Here is a 19,383-nt window from a genome sequence, read left to right on the forward strand (position 1 = left end):
ATATATATATATATATATATGCACATGATATTATAAATATAATAAATTAATTATATCGGACTTTTTTATTAATTTCCGATTTATAACTATAATTAAAAACATTAAACATTTTTGTTTTTTGTCAATTTTTTAAAACATGGAGTAAGGAAGAAGAATATTGAATATTAAAGAATGAATTTAGAAAAACTGTACTTATTTTATTTCTATTAACTGTATTAATATTATTTCTAGATAAAGAATATCCTCTTATGTAAATTTTGTCCATATAGCACAGAACATAATAAAACGCAATATTTCAGCAATATTGCAACAACACTGCACCATTTCAGAAATATTGAAGTAACACTCAAACATTTACATTAAATGGATAATATCCTATTCTACGAGGATACTCTGAGTTTGGATCACGACTCTTACATATTGGTTGTGCACAACAAGCTGGGTATTCCTGGTTCTCATCCACGCCTGTATAGGCAATGAATTCATGTGATTCACCACAGATTTGTGGAAGACAACTGGAAAAAGACCGAATAAAATTAGATTACAAAAAAAATATTTAATAAAAAATTAACATTAGTATTAAAATTGTGGCATAATTTTACATTTATGCAGACCCAATATAATGTACAAAGTGCTGTTAATTATTTGAAATCTACTAGGTACTCAGGAAAACAAGAAAAATAAACTTATAATTGTGAAATAATACGAGATTTTTTATTACAGCATTTTTTCTTGTGATAAATTTTATTTATTATAATTAAAAATTTACTTAAAACTGTTAAATTTATGAATGTATAAACAAGTACATCATATATAAAAAACCATATATTATTTTTTATTGTGAGATAAGTAATTAAATTATTACATTGTTACATTATTACATGAAATTAATTTTAAAATTTCTATAAATAGATTTTTCTTTGTAACAAATTTATGTACAAAGTTTATTTATAAGTTTGACAAATTAAGAAGCTTCAGCATCACATTAAAAAATCGATTGTTTTCTTGTTTGATTTTAAGTATATTTTTTTATTAATAATTTTATTATTATTAAGCATATTTATTTTATTTATAATTTATATGACCAATCACATAATTTTATTATTATCGCATATATCCAGTAATTAATTAATTAAAGTGAGAATCAGAGTATCAGAAGATTGTCATGCGCAACAATCAATTTCTCTTATTAAAAGATTAGGGATGAAAGACTATCATTTAACTAAAGTTATTTTTTTTTATTTTATAAAAAAAGTTTTTTAAGATATGTGAAATTTTATACTTTTAACTTTACTTATAATCAAACTGAATAACAAAAATATTTTATAAGACAATATATTTCTATATATTTGATATAAAGTCATGTAAAACTTTGACTTACGGAATCACAGTTACAACACCATTTTCATTACAAATTAATTGCCTACATGGATGTATTGTGTGTGTACCCTGCGAAAAAGATTTGTTTTCCCACATGCAGTTACCTAAAAATGTACATCTCTATAAGTATTTATATAATAAATTTAAAAGTACTTTTAAAAAATAAATCTAAAAGTTTTTATTAGCTTTGGCATTAATATTAGTAATACGTGACCATTGGTATCGAAATAATCATAATTGTCTAATTTGCAAATCTATCAAAAAATTATTGAAGTGTCAAGATTGCATATTAATACGTGCTACGGTTTGATCATATAATATAATAAAAGTTTTTCGAAAAGGGTACCAATGGTTAATTTTGCATTTTTAGTAAATTTATTAAACTGTTCTACATATATTTATAATTTTGCAGTTATATTTGCAATTATATTTAAATATAACGACATTTTTTTCAGTTATAATATCAGCAGTGAATTAAAGGTATTTTATATTTGCAACGTACCTTGTACACGGGTAACAAATTGAGTTAGCTCGCACATGAGCAGCAAGATCGCGCAGACGTAACTCTTCATCTCACTCTTTTGCTTAAGGAGTCATCAAGAAAAAGAAACAAAAATTAATTAAATATGATTTTATGTATTGTTTCTCCCTCCTTCATATAACCGCGATTTTTAGAACATTTCAACTTCTGCATATAAAGAAAAATGTATAATATCACACGTGACGATAGCAAGAGGACAAGAAGAAAAAAAAGGATTAAATCAACATCAGGTCTGCCAACATTAATTAAAAACGGTGTATCATAATTAAAAGAAAATTTAGTTAAATATGTATTTAAAATTCCAATAAAATGTATGAATAATTAACAAGAGAATTAGGTTTAAAAGTTGCATTTTTTAATGTCTATTAAGCTGCATAATTTTAAAGGTTGATGGAGCTAACGTAAAAAACGTTTTTTAATACTCTTTATACAACTTTGTAAACACAAAAAAGAAAGAAGCAACTTTTGTTTAAACTTTTTTATATCTTTTTCTATATGTTTTATCGCTGGACAGTTACACCGCAAAGAAAAGGAATGATTTCATCTTAATTTAGTACAAACAAAAAATAGTTTTATGTTAAGAATAAACTGTTCTACACAATTTTTTTGAATTTTTTAAATTATTGAATTTAAAACTTTTCTTGTAAGTTTTTACCTAAACTACGATTATTATTGTTGTTGTTGTTATTATTGTTATTACATTTTAAACATAAGAGTATGTGTTTTAATTCTTACATTTTTTATCCTGCGTGTAGATTCATCTAATCCTCTTGGTTTGTTTTTTTACAAAGTTAATATGAGTAACATTCGGGATTTTGACTGATTAAAAAAAATAGAATTTATCTTTCTTTTTCAATAAATTTTACAACTTAACGAATGTTACGCTTACAAGAATCTGAGGGAACTGCCATTGCAGTCCTAGTGTTTCTCTATTTATAAAGTTAAAATGACGCGTTTTTCTCGGAAAAACTCCTAGAATGACATCACTTACTTTGGTCAAGCTTTCATGATAATATTAGAGAAATGGATTCTCTAGGTTTTAAATTATCTAATCATACATTACTTCGAAAATATAATAAAACTTATATCTAATCAAAAAGAAAAACAAGAGGAACTACATTCTTAAGATAAATACGCGAACAATGCTTATCGATAAAAGTAAACCATTTAAAAAATCAAATAAAAATAAACCACTGTAAAAATTATAACTTGTTAAAAAATTTATATAAACAAAATGTTATTAAATAAATTAAAGTTTATTTGATCAGGAAACAAAGTTACATATATTATGTAATTTTTACGATATTATTTATTTATTAATTTGTAAATTGTTTTACAACAGGAGTGATTTTAATTGCTCATAAAATAACACACATAGTACATGATTATGCTTATTATTTTTTTTTTAAGAAAAGACAAATAAAACATACGTTTAAAATTACGTTTTTAATTAATTTGATAATAATATTTTATATTTTATTGATTAATTTTTTTAAATTTATGTGTTAAAATCTACAGATAAAACTAAATCAAGCGTGAGGATAAAAATAAACTAGACCATCTTCTTGACATTCGCAAGTAAAGTTATATTTGCATATTGATTGTTATGAAATCATAATAACACTGCAGTTTTATTTATTTAATATCAATAAAACTATAAATAATTTATCCAAATGGAATATTGTTCAGTTGCCAGCAATCAAAAAATGATAATAAAACTCTTGGGTAATGACCAATCTGGCAAATATTTATTGTAAATAATTTATTTATTATCTTGACATATGTCAAGGTCAAGATTATTGACGGGGATTTCGTAAAGGTAAATATTTACCTGTTCAAATATGACTTGTAAAGTAGTTTTTTGTTGAAAATATACATCATTCTTTTGAAACTTTTTTGTTATAACATTTTGACGAAGCACAAAAGACGACTAAATCTATTGAAGATTACTCATCGTCAGGAATGTAACCACGATAAAATACGTCAATGGCAAGGTCATCAAGCCTGGCTAGATTTACCGGTCCTCTTTTTCTACAAACGAATTGTGCACAACAATCTGGAAATCGTTTGGTATAATCAGGAAAAGTATAAGAATACAAGTATTCACCATCCGGACAGTTTGCTTCAGGGCATCTAAAAAATAAAAAAGAAATATTGTTAAATTACTAAAAAGAAATTCGATAAAAAATTTACATAAGTAGTGAAATCACGATAAAAATCTTATATTTGTACATTCTATTATGACGTATGTCTGTGCTATGCTTACTAATTATTTAGAATATATATATATATATATAAGAAGTTCATTAGTTTGATTGCTTATTAATTGCCCGTATATATTATGTGTATATATGATACATAATTATTGTATAATGACACTTTGACTTACGTTTTCATAATTACTTTACCGGTACTATCACAAATTAATTGACGACACACCCCCCCTCCCATATGGTGTGTGCCTTCTGCAATATACAAATTTTCCCATTTGCAGGTACGCTTTAAAGGCCGCATTTCTGGTGGTAGCTCAATAACTAAATGCAAAATTTATGTAAATAAAATCCAAAGGTATTTAAAGGATCATATGATTTCAAAGCTTTCATTAATTCCTGTTATTATTAATTATTATTAAGTGTATGTAACCATATAAAATTATCACAATTGTTTAATTTAGACATCTGTCAAAGGATCTATCATTGAAATATCGAGATTGCATATAGTATACATATACGACAGTTTCTGTTTACGTAGTAATAGTTTTTTTAAAAAATCAAACAATGAAAATTGCATCGTTTACAAATTTGCTGAAGTATTTTTCACATATTTACAATTTTATAGTAACAATATGTTTCCCTTAGCAACAATTTTCTAATTGTTAAATTAATATAATTAACATGTACGTACCTCGTGTTGCTACTTGTGCAGCAAAGTAACCCAACCCGCACATCAGCAATGAGATCGCATAGACGTAACCCTTCATCCTTACTTTCTTCCTTAAAAAATTCAAAAGAGAAAATAAATTTTTAAAAAACGTTTACTTTTATATCGTTTCTCCCTCCATCATGACAATTTCAAAAAAAAAGAAAAGCACATTTTGACTTCTGCACGAACGGGCACTAAGCAAAGTATGCGATATCGCACGTAGCGATAGAAACAATTTAAGATAAGAAAAAGAAGGATTAAATTAACAATAGGCTTTCCAAAAATTATACACTCAGAATTATATTTAAAAAACTGTGTTTTAAGACGAATTTGTCAGCGCGTAGTATATGCTGATAATTGTTTTAAGTCATTAATTATACTCGCGAACATCTAATGTTTGATTCGTATAGGCGATATTAAATATATATATTTCTAATTTTAAAAATCACTCAAACCGGTAATAAATATTTTGTCTTAGATAGTTATACATAATATATGTATAACATCTATATAATGTATATAGATCTATATAATATATATATGACATCCGCCATCAAAATCCAGACAAAATAAACAATTTGTTTGAACAAAATTTTATTTATCAAAGTGTAAGAATCACAGAAAAATATTCTACACATTAATAGTGATATCCTTTTAGAATAAAATTATTCTATATAACCCTCTTTAGCATCGATAACTCCTTCGATACTTGGTCAAAAGCACTGGTACGCTCTCTGCAATGCGCCCTTATCCATATTTGCGAACGCTGTCTCAATAGCTGGAAAGATATTACGTTGAGATGTCTCGACTTGTTAGTCACTCGTTTAATAACGCTCCACACGAAATAGTCTAAAGGATTCAAATCTGAACTGTTCGGAGACCAGAATTTCTTCACGGATAAAATTTGGTCCGCGCTTACTATTTACCATAGTAATTTCTATACCATAAAAATACAGAAAAAACTGTAACTCTAACTAGTTATTTTTATAAAGTAACTTTTCCAACCCTGTAATTAATTCCTTCATAGTAACGGTAATGTTCTCGTACTTAAATACACATCTATGTGAATAATATTCAAAAATATTTAAAAATATTATTTGAAAGTTTTTATTAATTTCCGCTCTTATCAGTTATATTTAATTCCATGGCTTTTGAAATAATTATAATAGTTAAATTTGTCGAATAATCCATTATAAACGTTGAACCTGCATCTAATGTGTAATATGATAAGTTTCTGTGCACACAAGTCTTTTGAAAAAATATACAAACAACAAAAATTGCATTGTTTGTAAATTTACAGAAATATTCTACACATACTTATAATTTTGCAGTAACAATATGTTATCTTCAGCAACAATCTCCTATTGGCCAATTAATATACTTAATATACTTAATATGTGCAACGTACTTTGTGTTTCTATATACTTGCGTAGGAAAGTAAGTCAGTCCGCACACCAATAATGAAATTGCATAGATGTTATTTTTTATCTCTTTTGTTTAAAAAATTACCTCAGCAAAAAGAAAGTAATAAATTTAAAAAACTGATTAAACGTGACTTTAATATAACGCTTCTTTTATCCTCAAGGCGTTACAATCTCTTAAAAAAGAACATTTTGATATCTGCACGAACAATTTAAAGTAAAACGTGCGATATTAAAATAAAAAAACTAAAACAATAACAATAATTTAAGATAAGAAAAGGGGAAATTAAATTAGTATTAGGTGTACCAAAAAAATTAAACACGGAGTATTACAAGTGTTACAACTAGACGTGGTTAGATCTCATCTTCTACAGATATAACTTTTCTAAATTGTCACTTTGAGAAAAAATACGATATTGTACGTTTTCACTGATTGTACGTTAGAGAGTAATATATGTTCAAGTACAATTGCATGAATTATGGTTTCGGCTGCTTCTAGCTTTAATCTGCATGCAATGTTTAGACACATTCTGAGAAAAATAAATTATAATAATGTGAAAATGACATTCAAATAAATCGTGTCTTATTGAAAATGGCATTTAATAATCATTTTACAATCATTTTGATGCCATTTTGATATCGTAAAAACCTCTTGTCAGGTTTATTAAACTTGAGTATCAAACTTAATCCCTTCATTAATCGTAACACATTGTTTAATTATCAAAGAGCCTAATATTAATTTGCTCTTTCTTCTTTGTATCTTGAATTGTTGCTATCGCTACGTGCGATATCGCATGTTCTACTTCGTGCCTGTTCGTGCAGAAATCAAAATGTTCTTTCTTTTTTTGAAATCTTAGCGTCAAGAAGGAGAAAAAGTATATAAAAGTGAAGATTTTTCAAATTTATTATCGTTTCTTTCTCCTGGGTTTCTTAACTGAGAAAGTAAGATGAAGACTTACGTTTGTGCTATCTCATTGCTGATGTGCGGATTGACTTACTTTGCTACTCAAGTAGCAACACAAGGTACGTTGCACATACGTATTAAGTATTAATTCGTTAATTACAAAATTGTCGCTGAAGGAAAAATATCAATATTGCAAAATTATAAATACGTGTAAAATACTTTAACAAATTTATAAGCAATTTTCGTTATTTGATTTTCTCAAAATGATTATTGCTACGTAAACAGAAACTGTCGTAAGGTAAACGTCTCAGTGACCGGACATGTACCTCTATCCGGACACTTCCGCACAAAAACTTAATATTAATCTTAAATTTTTTCTCATCAACAAGCGGTGTTGAATTAAAATTAAATCCTTAATGAATTAAATCTATCAATCGTTTTAATGCTTGTCTTTGACTGTTCTCTACTTATATATATGCATTTTATAAGCTGGTGAATTTTATTATTAATTTATTAATCTTAAATGTTCTTTTTTTAATAATAATAAACTTTAATTATAATCTTGAATATTTAAAGATTACAATTAAATTGTAATATTATAGTATTTGAGATTAATAATAATAAATTTGGTGTAAGTGTCCGGATATAGATACATGTCCGGTCACTGGGACGTTTACTTTATATATTATATTCAGCGATAGATCCTTTGACAGATCTCCAAATTAAACAATTTTTAATAATTTTATATAGTCACGTATAATTAATAATAACGCGAGAATTAATAAAAGCTTTTAAATCACATAATTCTTTAAATACCTTATTTTAAATTTTACTTACATAAATGTTGCACATTGTTGCATATTTAGATATTGAGATGCCGCCAGGATTGCCTTTGCTGCCCTGTGAATGGAACGGCAAGCTTTATGGTGAAGGCATACACAAAGTAGGAAACTGTGCTGAGTTAACTTGTTATAATGACGGTGAAGTCATTATAAAAGAGTAAGTCAAAGTGTTATTATACAATAATTATGTATACATACACAAGATATACATACAATGATATGTTTAACTAATACTAATATGTCTTTAAAAATTTGAATATGTTTATCTAATTTAAATCTAGCTTTTACTTTCTTAAAAATAATTTTCTCTAGCATTTATCAAAGATTCTTTTACAATTAATAATAATATTTGATGTCTAATTTTATATATAATCGGATAAACTGGCCATTATACAATGTTACTCTCAATCAATCAGTTCTCCCACTCGCTTTAATGAATTAATCACGTGTGCCTAACATTAATAAGTGGTTAATCATCATTATTATATCATAAATAAATATAGGAAAATATGCTTAAGGTTAAGCAAAGAAAATGGGAATTTCCTACTCACAAACACACACACACACACACACACACACACACACACACACGCACGCACGCACTTAATATGCATAATACAGACGTACATTATAATGAAACTACAAGATTTTTGTCGTGATTTTAATACTAATTTTCACCAAATCTTTTTTTAATACTCTATATTTCAGTATTCTAACTATATTTTTTCTTTTTTAGATGCCCTCTAGTAGTCTGTCCGTCTGGTTATAACTTTGGTGGTTATAAATGGCCTGATTATAACCAACCATTTCCAAATTGCTGTGCAAGATTTACTTGTATAGAAAAACATCGTACCTGGGTTGGAAAATAATGCGTTACTTGTAACGCCATTATCATCACTTATTATTATTTTTTCTCAGTATTAATCATTATTTATTTCTATCTATAACAGTAATGACTGACTGTTAATTTTATCGTCCGAAATGTATTAATTATACTTGTATACCGTTAGATAATTTTTAAATTAAACTACGAAACTTTGTCTCTTAACTAACTAACTAATATTACATTTCAAAGGATAAGACGTTTTCAAAAACTTAGAAACTGTTCTGTAAGTTAGCACTTTTCTAGAAACTTTAATGTACAATTATTGTTCTAAAGAAGAACTCGAAACTGTGAATCAAAACGTTTGTGATTATATTTTTATTCTACACTATAGCATTAATAAAACATCTTTTTCAATTATTTCACTTTAACTGAAATCGTTGAGCTTGCAAACGGAAAACTATTATTTACTCTGACAATTCTTTACATTTATTTATTTTAACGTAATTCAATTCTCAAATACCTAGTAAAAATTTTTATTACCGGATTGAATGACATAAAATCGGAAATATATATATTTATTTTGAGGCAATATTAAATATATATATTTCTGATTTTAATTCTCAGAATTTTAGATTAAATTGTTACAGATATTATTGTAGGGAGGGCTCTAATTGCCTACAAATTAATTGCCAACAGCATTGATCGTCAACAGATCTTTATCAAAAAATATTTTGCGTATTTTTTGCTTACACTTAGAAAAAGATATTGTTAATTTGACAAAATTTGCTAACTAAATTAAAATTTTGTTAGTTCAAGAATTTATCCATTTAATACACTAATTTAAATAGACTATTTTCAATTTAAGTATTTACATAATTAATTAAAATATATAAATACTTGAATAGACCAAATTTAATTTAGTTGAAAAATTTAGACAAATTTACAATATTCTTTCTCAGTGTACAAATCAATATAAGTTCTTTTGCGTACAAATAAAAAATTAAGAGCTGACATACGTTTGCACAAACTTTTGCGCACAAGCTCCATTGCACATGATATTATTGCCAATATTTATTATATTTACATTAGAGGAGCTTCAAAGACCTTGGTGTAAATATGTTATACAGATGAAAGTATTGATCGACTTTAAGTACTCTAATCGACGATCTCGTCTATAATTTTATATATTTGAAATATATAAAATTAAAAAATATTAATTCTTATTCAAATTAATAAACATTTCTTATAATTTTAATTTACATATATCTTAAAAGGTTATACGCTTTGAGTAACCTTCAAAAATTTTACTATTGTTAATTTTGATACCATTTTGATATCATGAAAACTTTCTGTTCTACTTATTTAGCTTGAGTATTAAACTTAATCTTTTCTTTAATAATATAACATGTACTGTGTATAATTATATTGAAAGCCTATTGTTAATTTGATCTAATTTTTTTTCTTATCTTAAATGTTTCTATTTCTCGCTATACGTGCGATATCTTATACTTTACTTAGAGCCTCCCCAAGAAATTTAATTAATCACTCAAAAAAATAATCTTGCAACTTCAACAAAAATTATATGTGTGTAAAATTTAGCTAGGATAGATAAATAATTAACAAATACTGTGATATGTATTGCACCTAATCAATCTAGTTGATAAAAGCAGAATTTTCAAATTCTATACGTGACAGCCAAAATTCTAGCAGACACAAAAATTAGCGATACATTTTGTGGTTGTGATATCAAGAAATTTGTCTATATCAGTAAAAAACTTTTTGAGGTGATTCTTATCTAAATGTCACACTTCAGTAGAACATTATAACGGTCACATGGAATCGAACAGACCCTATAACTTTGAACGCTTGTCCCGACTAAACTATCAATTGTTTTATAAATTAAAATATTCTTTAAAACATTTTTTTTATTGAGTAAAACTTGATCCCCTTTTTTCTTCTTATCTTAAATTATTGCTATCGTTTTAATGCGATCGCACGTTTTGTTTATATCTGTGCAGAAATCACGATTTTCTTTTTTGATAGTGATACCGCAAAGAAGGGAGAAACAAGATATAAGTCACGATTTTTTAATTTATTATCGTCTCTTTTTTTTTGGTGATTTCTTAAGCAAGAAAGTAAAATGAAAGCTTACATCTGTGTGATCTCATTGCTGCTGTGCGGACTTTTATCATGTGAATAGAAACTTGTCTTATACGCTATATGTAATTTCGATATTTCAAGGATAGATTCTTTAACAATTTTACAAATTTAACAATTGTGATAATTTCAAAATCCATATAACAATAATAGCACGTAAATTAATCAAGACTTTTGAATAAAATTTTGTGTGTGTATATTTCGTATATTACTCACATAGATATGCATTTAGGTGCAAGACCATTTCACTGCCAATATGAAAGCATTGGTTACGACGAAGGTACTTACACAATATCTAAATGCAGAAGGTTAACCTGTAATAGGCTCGGTTACGTAACTATAGAAGAGTAAGTTAAGTATTATTATATATCAATATATCATATAAGATGTACATAAGATAATTAGTAAAAAAAACAAACTATATAGCCTATAATTAAATTGGAATATTTGTCTTATTTAAATCTGGTTTCCATTCCTTTAAAAGTAGTTTCCTCTGTCGTTTATTTAACAATATCATCTGCCGTGCGTCATAGGCTTTCTAAAAATCTTTGTTTTGAATCCAGATAAGAAACATTCACAATAATTGAAACATTTGGCAAAAGCTGAAAACATCTTTTATTACGACAAAATTTTGTGGTTATAATTTATAAATTAATTTATTTAATTATTCAAATATTTGTAAATAATAATATGGAAATAGCTTGTATTATGCTTTATGCATGCTACTTTAAATTTCTTTGCAAAATTTTTATTTAAGAATACTTGTTTGAATAATAATTGTACAATTTTATATTATAATGTTTTTTTTTATATTGTATGATAATTACAAAATTATTCATTAAAATATATTCAAAAATAATTATATTAAAATAATTCTCTTTCTAAATTATAATTATGCACGCATTTATTTACACATATAACATTTAGCAAGTATTATAACATTTAGCAATTTTTTAACAATTGCTAAATGTTATAATACATTTCACCACAAGTTAATAATTTTTTAAATAAATAATTATATATCAAGAATAATATATCAAGAAATAAATTTACAATAAAAAAAATCTAAAAAATCTTTTGTTTTGCATTATTAAGTTTCTCTTTTTATCTCTCCTGACTTAGAATATTCTAAAATTCTAAATAATTAACACATACATCTTAAGTTATAATAAAGTTTGAACAACTACTAGATTTCTATTGTCATTTTAATATTATAATTTAAATTACTATTTAAATGTTCTGACAAATTTTGTTTTAATAATCTAATTTTATTTTTCTTTAGATGCGTTCCAGCTTTAAACGCAAACACCTGTCGGATGGAAGGTTACATTTATGCATATCGTCCGCCTGATTTTGATAAAACATTTCCGGAATGTTGTGCAAAATCCACTTGTACCGCTTTTATTTCCTTTGGAAAGTAACTTGTTACTTTTAACGTCATTACCATTATGTTACATTTCCTTGATTTCAATCATTACGTTTTTCTATCTGTAATAATTATAAGATATCCGTTGATCTAAGGTTTCCAATTTATCATCTAAGAGAGATAAATTACATAATAAAGTTTGTAAAATCTGACCTTTTGGATTACTTTTAAATACAATTACAAAGTTTCGTCTCATAACCAACTGTAATAATTTTATATTCTAAACTATAAAGTTTCTAAAAATTTGAATTCTAAAAGATATTTAATATTTTTGTAAAAGATTTAATGCATATAATGATTGTATTAAAGAAAACTCGAAATTGTAAGTCGAAATATTTACGGTTATATTTATACGTACGTTATAACAGTAATCAAAGACCTTTATCAACTGTTTAACTGAGTAAAGTTATTTATTCAATTTGCACATAAAAATCTACTTTTATACGTACCTTTTAATTTATATATTTATTTTAGTTTAATTCAATTCTCAGAGTTGTAAATTGAATTATTGCTGTGGATAAATTTAATATAAAGAAAAGCCTCTTTAATATATGTATGATGTAATTCTAAATCTTAGTATTTTAATATAACATTGCAAAGAAATGACGAATTGTTACTTTCTAAACAATGATAACAATCACACATTACTTTTCAAATAACGACTGCTGCATTCAACTCTGCATTCAACATCCATTTAGAAACTAACAATAAGATTTGTATAATAAGATGTTTTTTAATCGATAACGTTATTATAAATAAATGTGGTTTTTCTTAAATTTATCGATATTTTTTATTTCTCCATTTGCTTAATGTTTATCGAGTCTCAATAAAGAGTCTCGGTATTTTTTATAAATAAAAATAATTAATTGTTATTAATTCTCAAAAATTAAAAAAAAATTTAAATTTTGTTATTACTATAATTCAACACAAAGAGAGTTTACAAGATATCGTGAATTTTATAATATCACAACTGGTTCATAACGATCTTCTCTCCTCTAATAGATAAATATGCAGATACATACCAATTTTTTAAAATTGTACAATTATCTTTGATTATCAAATATTTTATTTACTGAGATATGGGAGATTTGCTATAAATTTTGTTCTTTTCTCCATTTCTTTTTCTCCATTTGTCTTTTTCTCCATTTCATAAACTTTGTTGTTTAATACACAGAAATATACTTTACTTCGTCAATTTATAATTAGCTCGTTTATTATATCGTATATAAATTTTGCTTAATACTACATCAGTTTACAGTCCAATTTCTCAGATGTTATTATTCTTTATTATGTAGAAATAAATTACTATAGTATTGATAATCTTCCTTTAAATATAATAAAAATAAAACTATAATTTTATCGCATTTATAATAACATGTCCGAGTACAATTTACAGAATTTTGGCTTCGGTTGGTTCTAGCTTTGACCGCCTGCATACAATAAATGCATGGCACCAAAAACAGATTATGATAATGACGTCGATCGGAATGGATCGTGTGAAAAATGATTTTTAATAATCATTTTACTCACAAGTCATAAATACAATAATTACTTTAATGTCTTTTTGATATCATAAAGACTTTTTCTGTTCTGTTATTAAATTTAGGTATTAAACTTGATCTTTTCTCTAATCATAGTACACTGTTTAATTATGGGCCTAATATTAATTTAATCATCCTTTTTTCTTTTTATCTTAAGTTATTGCTATCTCTACGTGTGATATCACATGCTTTGCTTTATGCCTGTTCATGTAGAAGTCAAAATGTTTTTTTTTTTAATCGTATTGCTATAAAGGAGGGAGAAGCAGAATAAAAGACACGGGGGTGTCTTAATTTATTATCGATTCTCTTTTCTGCTTTTATTCAGCAATAAAGTAAAATGAAGGTTTACGTCTTTGCGATCTCATTGCTGATGTGCTGGCTGGCTTGCCATGCTAGGGAAATACAAGGTACGTTGAACATGTTAGATATATTAATCCACCAATTAAGAAATTGTCGCTGAAAGAAAAATATTTTTAGAGAACAGAAGCAGGAATAAACCATCATTGCTTTTTATTCAAATAACTTCGTAAATTTTTATGTGACATAATTCTTGTACAAGTTTGTTTACCATAGAATTCTACTAATAAAATTTTAAAACGGTATATGCAATTTTCGTTGTTTAATTTTCTCAAAAGACTGTTGCTACGTAAGAAATTGTACAATTTTTAGTTTGTGCTTGTTAGATTATATGCAATCTCGATATAACTCCTTTAACAGATATTCAAATTAAACAATTATGATTTTATGTGGTCACGTATAATTAAAAATAATGCAAAATTTAATGAAAGCTCTTGAACAATATTCTTTGGATATATTTAAATTTTACTTACATAGATATATATTTGCATTTAGGTTACAAAGGAATGTGCGCATATAAAAACATGCTTTATAGCGCAGGCGTATACGATATGGACAAGTGCATCCAACTAACTTGTCAGTATGATGGTGAAATAGTTTTAAATGCGTAAGTCAAAGTATTAATACAATGTCTAATTTTTAATATGTCCATAAAAGTTTGAGTATACATCTAAATTAACTTCGCGATTTAGCATTCAAATAATACTAAAAATATAATAAATAATATTAAAACAAGAACGTTTTAACAAATATTCAGATTTTTATGCAGGCCTAGTTCGGTTTTATTTTGAAGAACCCATGTGTGGGTATGTAAAAGCAGTATATTATTTTATTTATAAAATATCTTTACTACTTAATGCAACTATATAGATACAACTGAGTTTTGGTATTTCGGAAAATTTAATTAATAAAATTAAGATGAAAAAATTTAAGTGATAGTTTTTAATACTTAATTTTAGAAAAATAAATTATTATGCAATGTCCTTTAATAATTAATCATCCCGTTCACTTTAATTAATTAATCACGTATAACAATAATATGTTACATAATTAGTCATCTAAAATTATAAGTCAATGAAGTAAAATGTGCTTAATTTAAGCAAAGAAAAAACGGATTTTTTTTTTATATTAAAGTCAAATTTGAAAAATTTTTTAATTTAAAAACATTAATATAAGAAGACTTAAAAAATGCAAAATTAGTTTTATTAGATTTTCATTGCGTGTCTTATAATTAAAAAAAATACATAATTTCTCAAATTATGACATACACATAGGTATCTGTTAACAAACTCTTAAAATTAGTGGTTTAGGGCAAACTTTTAAATAAATAATATATATTTTAAGAAAGAATTTTATAACAAAATCTCTAAATATTTTGTAGTATTATTTTTTTTATTTTGTACTATACATATGCTAAATAATGTTTTCAGTGTCAAAAAAGATTGATTTATAAAGGTTAAATAATAGTTTCTATATAACAAATAATTATTTATAATAATGTTTGACACAAAATTAAAAGAAAAATTCTATTTCTTAATTTTTTATAAATATTTATATAAACTGAACATTAGCACTTGTACATAAAATGTTGACAGACGTCGGCACTCTAAGACTTAATACACATAACGCATACATACGTCTTAATGGAACTACAAGATTTATATCATGATTTCAATTCAAATGTATATTTTTTCTCTTTTCATCAATCTAATTATATTTTCTTTTCTCAGATGCCCTCCACCAGCATCCTGTCCGGAAGGATATGAGATAGATTCTCATTGGTCTGATCCTAACAAACCATTTCCAATCTGCTGTGGAAAAGTCATTTGTACCCCAATATTACCAGATAATTTAAAACATCTTAAAAATCTAAAGCTATAATAATAATGTATAGGGTAAAAGACTTAAAGAAAATAAAATAAAGCATAAAAATGTACGAGAAGAGAGATATTACATGTGAAACTAAGTTTTATTGATGTAGTATGCGTACTGAAGTATAATAATATTTATTTTACATGAATTGGCACCAAAAAATGGACGCATAAAAGATTAAGCTCTAATTAGCTACAATGCAAAATATGCGCAAAAGCACATCATGTTTCCTTACATGATGCTTTCGTACAACTATGAAATTTTGTCTCATAACCGATAACAATTTTGTATTTTAAACTATAAGGTTTTCAAGAATTTGGAATTCTGAAAATTATTCAGTATTCTTTTAGAATATTTAATGTATAATGACATTGTATTAAAGAAAACTCCAAATTGTAAGTCGAAACATTTACGGTTACATTTGTACTCCACGTTACAACATTAATTAAACGCCTTTATCAACTATTTAATTGAATATAATTATTTATTCAATTTTCACACAAAAATCTACTCCCAGTTCTTATATGCACTTTTTTAACTTATTTATTTTAATTTAATTTATTTGCATGTATCAGAAAGCTATGTAAGTTGAATTACTGCTATAGATAAATTTAACACAAAGAAAAGCTTTAGTTTCCAAGTAACGCGTTATTATACTTTTATGAAATAGTGATCGCGCGTACTAAAACAGAGTTAATTGAGAGATTTTCAAATACATTTCAATAAAATATTTCCATCAGGGTTTGCATTCTGATTTTACAGCGCGAGTTCGGTGAAACTTGAGCCTATCAATCGGCAGATATGCCGACGTACTGATCTGTTAGGTTGCGGAAACATCCAGTACATTTGAATTACAAATAATACATCAAATCGAGATATAATAAGACGTTTTACGTGTAGATTTTAAACATTGATTTTTCTTGATAAATATTAGGAAAATGGAAAAATAAAATATTGATAAATTTAGGAAAAACGACGTTTATTTACAATAACAATTCCAGATAAAGAATATTTCATTACATGAATCTAATCTAAATGAACGTTGTATATTACATTTGGAACGTTACTTTATAAAATCAATACGTTACCGATATTATTACTCAAAAATTAACGATTTGTAATTTTTAGGGAATGCTAAAGCAAGTATTATACTAGAATTTAGGATCACTCGTTACTCAATAAATTAACAATAAAATTTATAAAATTATATAATGGTTCTCTACAGGTAGGTTTCCTTTATATTAAATTTATCAACAATAATCTATAATAATTTTACTTAAAGAACTAACTGCATTATATTAAAATATATATAAAAAATTATAAAGAACAAATAATTTTTTATGTACAAGATTAATAACTTTATTCAATTAAATTTAAAAGACGCTTGAGCATTATAATATTTATAATACAGAATACAAATCATGAACATTCGACTCACACTTTTAAGTTCTCTTTATAATTGTACATTAAATTTTCTACAAAAATACTGACTAGTTTACAGAGTAGTTTCTAAATAGAAAATGTCTTTTTATCGTTTAAAATTACCATGGTCACGTATGAGACAGAATATCATAATTTAATTTAAAAATAATTTAACAGAGCAATACAACTTTAATTAATATTTTTTGAGTTATAAAATCAACGATCAACCATTACCATTATCGTCACACATAGAAAAAGATAATGATCAATACCAAGAAAAAACAACGACGGTGATGGCATTACAGATAACGTATTAATTGCTGGTATTATGTCTTTCCGAACAAAGGATTTTTACACAACACTCCGGAAATGGTTTTTCAGAATTAGGCCAATTACTATACACGATATAACCTGCTGGACAAGGTAATATTGGAGGGCATCTGAAAAAAAAAATTAAATTACTAAAGAGAATTGCAATAAAAAAATTTAGCATTAAAATCACAATAGAAATCTTGTGGCTATTCATGTTCCATTGTGGCTACGCTGTATGTATTAATCCTCCTTAGAGTGTTGAGGACACTATATAATAATTGATTATGGAAATAAAGCACAAGGGACGGTTGAGAACAAGCTAAATCATAAAAATGTCTAATATACGAATAAGATTTGAAATAAATAAAGATTTCCGGGAAATCCTTAAGGTATGACAGTGATATCGCTGAATAAATGCTCGACAAAATTATTCTTAAAGGTACGGAAGTCAGACTTATATTAGATAAATATATTCAAATTTTTATAGATATACTAATAGTTACACATTAATAGTTTGATTTCTTACTGATTTTCTCGTGTATATCTTACATGTGTATGATACATAATTATATTAAAACTTGGACTTACTGATTTACTGTTACTTCACCATAATACCCACAAACTAATTGGGTGCATTGGCCTATTGTGTGTGTGCCTACGTCATAAATTGCGCCTCGCCATTGACAGGATCCTACTTCCTCGTAACCTAAATGCAATATCTGTATAAATAAAATCCCAGCAAACACAGAACGTAACAGCAACATTGTGACAATATTATAACATTGTAGCAACATCACAACAATATTACAACATTGCCGCAATGTTGCTGCAATGTTCTGTGTTTGCTGGGATCCGAAAAGTATTCAAAAATATGATTCAAGAGTTTTTATTAATGCCCGCTTTATTATCAGCTGTATGCGGCTGCAAGAGCTTCGAAATTATTATAGCTGTTTAATTTGCAAATCTATCAAAGAATTTACATCGAGATCACATACAATTTATACGACAGTGCTGTTTACAAAACAATGATATTTTAGAAAGTACAAACGACGAAAATCGTTACAATGTATGTAAATTTGCTGAAGTATATATTCTCCACATATTTATAGTTTTGCTGTAACGATTTCTTTTCTCGCAACAACTTTTTAATTGACGAATTAGCATACTTAACATATACAACGTACCTCCTATTTGCGTAGCAGAGTAAGCCAGCCCGCACATCAGCAATGAAATCACAAAGACGTAACCCTTCATTCTACTTTCTTGCTTAAGAAGTCACCAGGAAAAAGAAGCTACAATAAATTAAAAAACCATGTCTTTTATTTCATTTCTCCCTCCTTCATGACGTTACGATTTAAAAGAAGGAAACATTTTGACTTTTGCACGAACAGGTGCAAAGCATAGTATGCGATATCGCACGTAGCGATAGCAATAACTCAGATAGGAACGCACGGTGATTG

General features: G+C 26.3%; 5 protein-coding genes across 5 annotated transcripts; 2 read left to right on the forward strand and 3 right to left on the reverse strand.

Moving 5' to 3' along the window:
• Window positions 1-173: 173 nt before the first annotated feature.
• LOC105829349 lies at window positions 174-3,083 on the reverse strand. Its single transcript, XM_012668111.3, has 4 exons — window positions 2,657-3,083; window positions 1,883-1,964; window positions 1,382-1,484; window positions 174-515 (listed from the first exon to the last, which is right to left on the reverse strand). The coding sequence occupies exons 2-4, from the start codon at window positions 1,950-1,952 to the stop codon at window positions 347-349; spliced, it is 342 nt and encodes a 113-aa protein (XP_012523565.1). The 5' UTR covers window positions 1,953-1,964; window positions 2,657-3,083; the 3' UTR covers window positions 174-346.
• Window positions 3,084-3,486: 403 nt separating this feature from the next.
• On the reverse strand, window positions 3,487-6,086 carry LOC114255382. Its single transcript, XM_028193930.2, has 3 exons — window positions 4,826-6,086; window positions 4,311-4,455; window positions 3,487-4,054 (listed from the first exon to the last, which is right to left on the reverse strand). Exons 1-3 carry the CDS (start codon window positions 4,899-4,901, stop codon window positions 3,868-3,870), a joined length of 408 nt encoding a protein of 135 aa, XP_028049731.1. The 5' UTR covers window positions 4,902-6,086; the 3' UTR covers window positions 3,487-3,867.
• Window positions 6,087-7,174: 1,088 nt separating this feature from the next.
• On the forward strand, window positions 7,175-9,293 carry LOC105829348. The gene is made up of 3 exons (XM_012668110.3): window positions 7,175-7,287; window positions 8,035-8,167; window positions 8,747-9,293. The coding sequence occupies exons 1-3, from the start codon at window positions 7,212-7,214 to the stop codon at window positions 8,877-8,879; spliced, it is 342 nt and encodes a 113-aa protein (XP_012523564.1). The 5' UTR covers window positions 7,175-7,211; the 3' UTR covers window positions 8,880-9,293.
• A 1,494-nt stretch (window positions 9,294-10,787) lies between these two features.
• LOC114255380 lies at window positions 10,788-16,659 on the forward strand. The gene is made up of 5 exons (XM_028193928.2): window positions 10,788-11,028; window positions 11,226-11,340; window positions 12,276-14,367; window positions 14,813-14,924; window positions 16,048-16,659. The coding sequence occupies exons 3-5, from the start codon at window positions 14,298-14,300 to the stop codon at window positions 16,196-16,198; spliced, it is 333 nt and encodes a 110-aa protein (XP_028049729.1). The 5' UTR covers window positions 10,788-11,028; window positions 11,226-11,340; window positions 12,276-14,297; the 3' UTR covers window positions 16,199-16,659.
• A 492-nt stretch (window positions 16,660-17,151) lies between these two features.
• On the reverse strand, window positions 17,152-19,379 carry LOC114255381. The gene is made up of 3 exons (XM_028193929.2): window positions 19,108-19,379; window positions 18,512-18,629; window positions 17,152-18,051 (listed from the first exon to the last, which is right to left on the reverse strand). Exons 1-3 carry the CDS (start codon window positions 19,175-19,177, stop codon window positions 17,925-17,927), a joined length of 315 nt encoding a protein of 104 aa, XP_028049730.1. The 5' UTR covers window positions 19,178-19,379; the 3' UTR covers window positions 17,152-17,924.
• Window positions 19,380-19,383: the final 4 nt, after the last annotated feature.

Source organism: Monomorium pharaonis, chromosome 10, assembly GCF_013373865.1.
Source record: "Monomorium pharaonis isolate MP-MQ-018 chromosome 10, ASM1337386v2, whole genome shotgun sequence".
Lineage (NCBI taxonomy): Eukaryota > Metazoa > Arthropoda > Insecta > Hymenoptera > Formicidae > Monomorium > Monomorium pharaonis.

Bases quoted from the DNA above. Each gene is read 5' to 3' on its own strand.
- LOC105829349 (XM_012668111.3), bottom strand. From the start codon at position 1,952: ATGAAGAGTTACGTCTGCGCGATCTTGCTGCTCATGTGCGAGCTAACT. The intron at 1,485-1,882 runs GTACGTTGCAAA...GTACATTTTTAG, and splicing joins ATTTGTTACCCGTGTACAAG to GTAACTGCATGTGGGAAAAC. The intron at 516-1,381 runs GTAAGTCAAAGT...GTCTTTTTCCAG, and splicing joins GGTGTTGTAACTGTGATTCC to TTGTCTTCCACAAATCTGTG.
- LOC114255382 (XM_028193930.2), bottom strand. From the start codon at position 4,901: ATGAAGGGTTACGTCTATGCGATCTCATTGCTGATGTGCGGGTTGGGT. The intron at 4,456-4,825 runs GTACGTACATGT...TTTTGCATTTAG, and splicing joins TGCACAAGTAGCAACACGAG to TTATTGAGCTACCACCAGAA. The intron at 4,055-4,310 runs GTAAGTCAAAGT...TTTATTTTTTAG, and splicing joins GGTAAAGTAATTATGAAAAC to ATGCCCTGAAGCAAACTGTC.
- LOC105829348 (XM_012668110.3), top strand. From the start codon at position 7,212: ATGAAGACTTACGTTTGTGCTATCTCATTGCTGATGTGCGGATTGACT. The intron at 7,288-8,034 runs GTACGTTGCACA...TTGCATATTTAG, and splicing joins TACTCAAGTAGCAACACAAG to ATATTGAGATGCCGCCAGGA. The intron at 8,168-8,746 runs GTAAGTCAAAGT...TTTCTTTTTTAG, and splicing joins GGTGAAGTCATTATAAAAGA to ATGCCCTCTAGTAGTCTGTC.
- LOC114255380 (XM_028193928.2), top strand. From the start codon at position 14,298: ATGAAGGTTTACGTCTTTGCGATCTCATTGCTGATGTGCTGGCTGGCT. The intron at 14,368-14,812 runs GTACGTTGAACA...ATTTGCATTTAG, and splicing joins CCATGCTAGGGAAATACAAG to GTTACAAAGGAATGTGCGCA. The intron at 14,925-16,047 runs GTAAGTCAAAGT...TTCTTTTCTCAG, and splicing joins GGTGAAATAGTTTTAAATGC to ATGCCCTCCACCAGCATCCT.
- LOC114255381 (XM_028193929.2), bottom strand. From the start codon at position 19,177: ATGAAGGGTTACGTCTTTGTGATTTCATTGCTGATGTGCGGGCTGGCT. The intron at 18,630-19,107 runs GTACGTTGTATA...TATTGCATTTAG, and splicing joins CTCTGCTACGCAAATAGGAG to GTTACGAGGAAGTAGGATCC. The intron at 18,052-18,511 runs GTAAGTCCAAGT...TTTTTTTTTCAG, and splicing joins GGTGAAGTAACAGTAAATCA to ATGCCCTCCAATATTACCTT.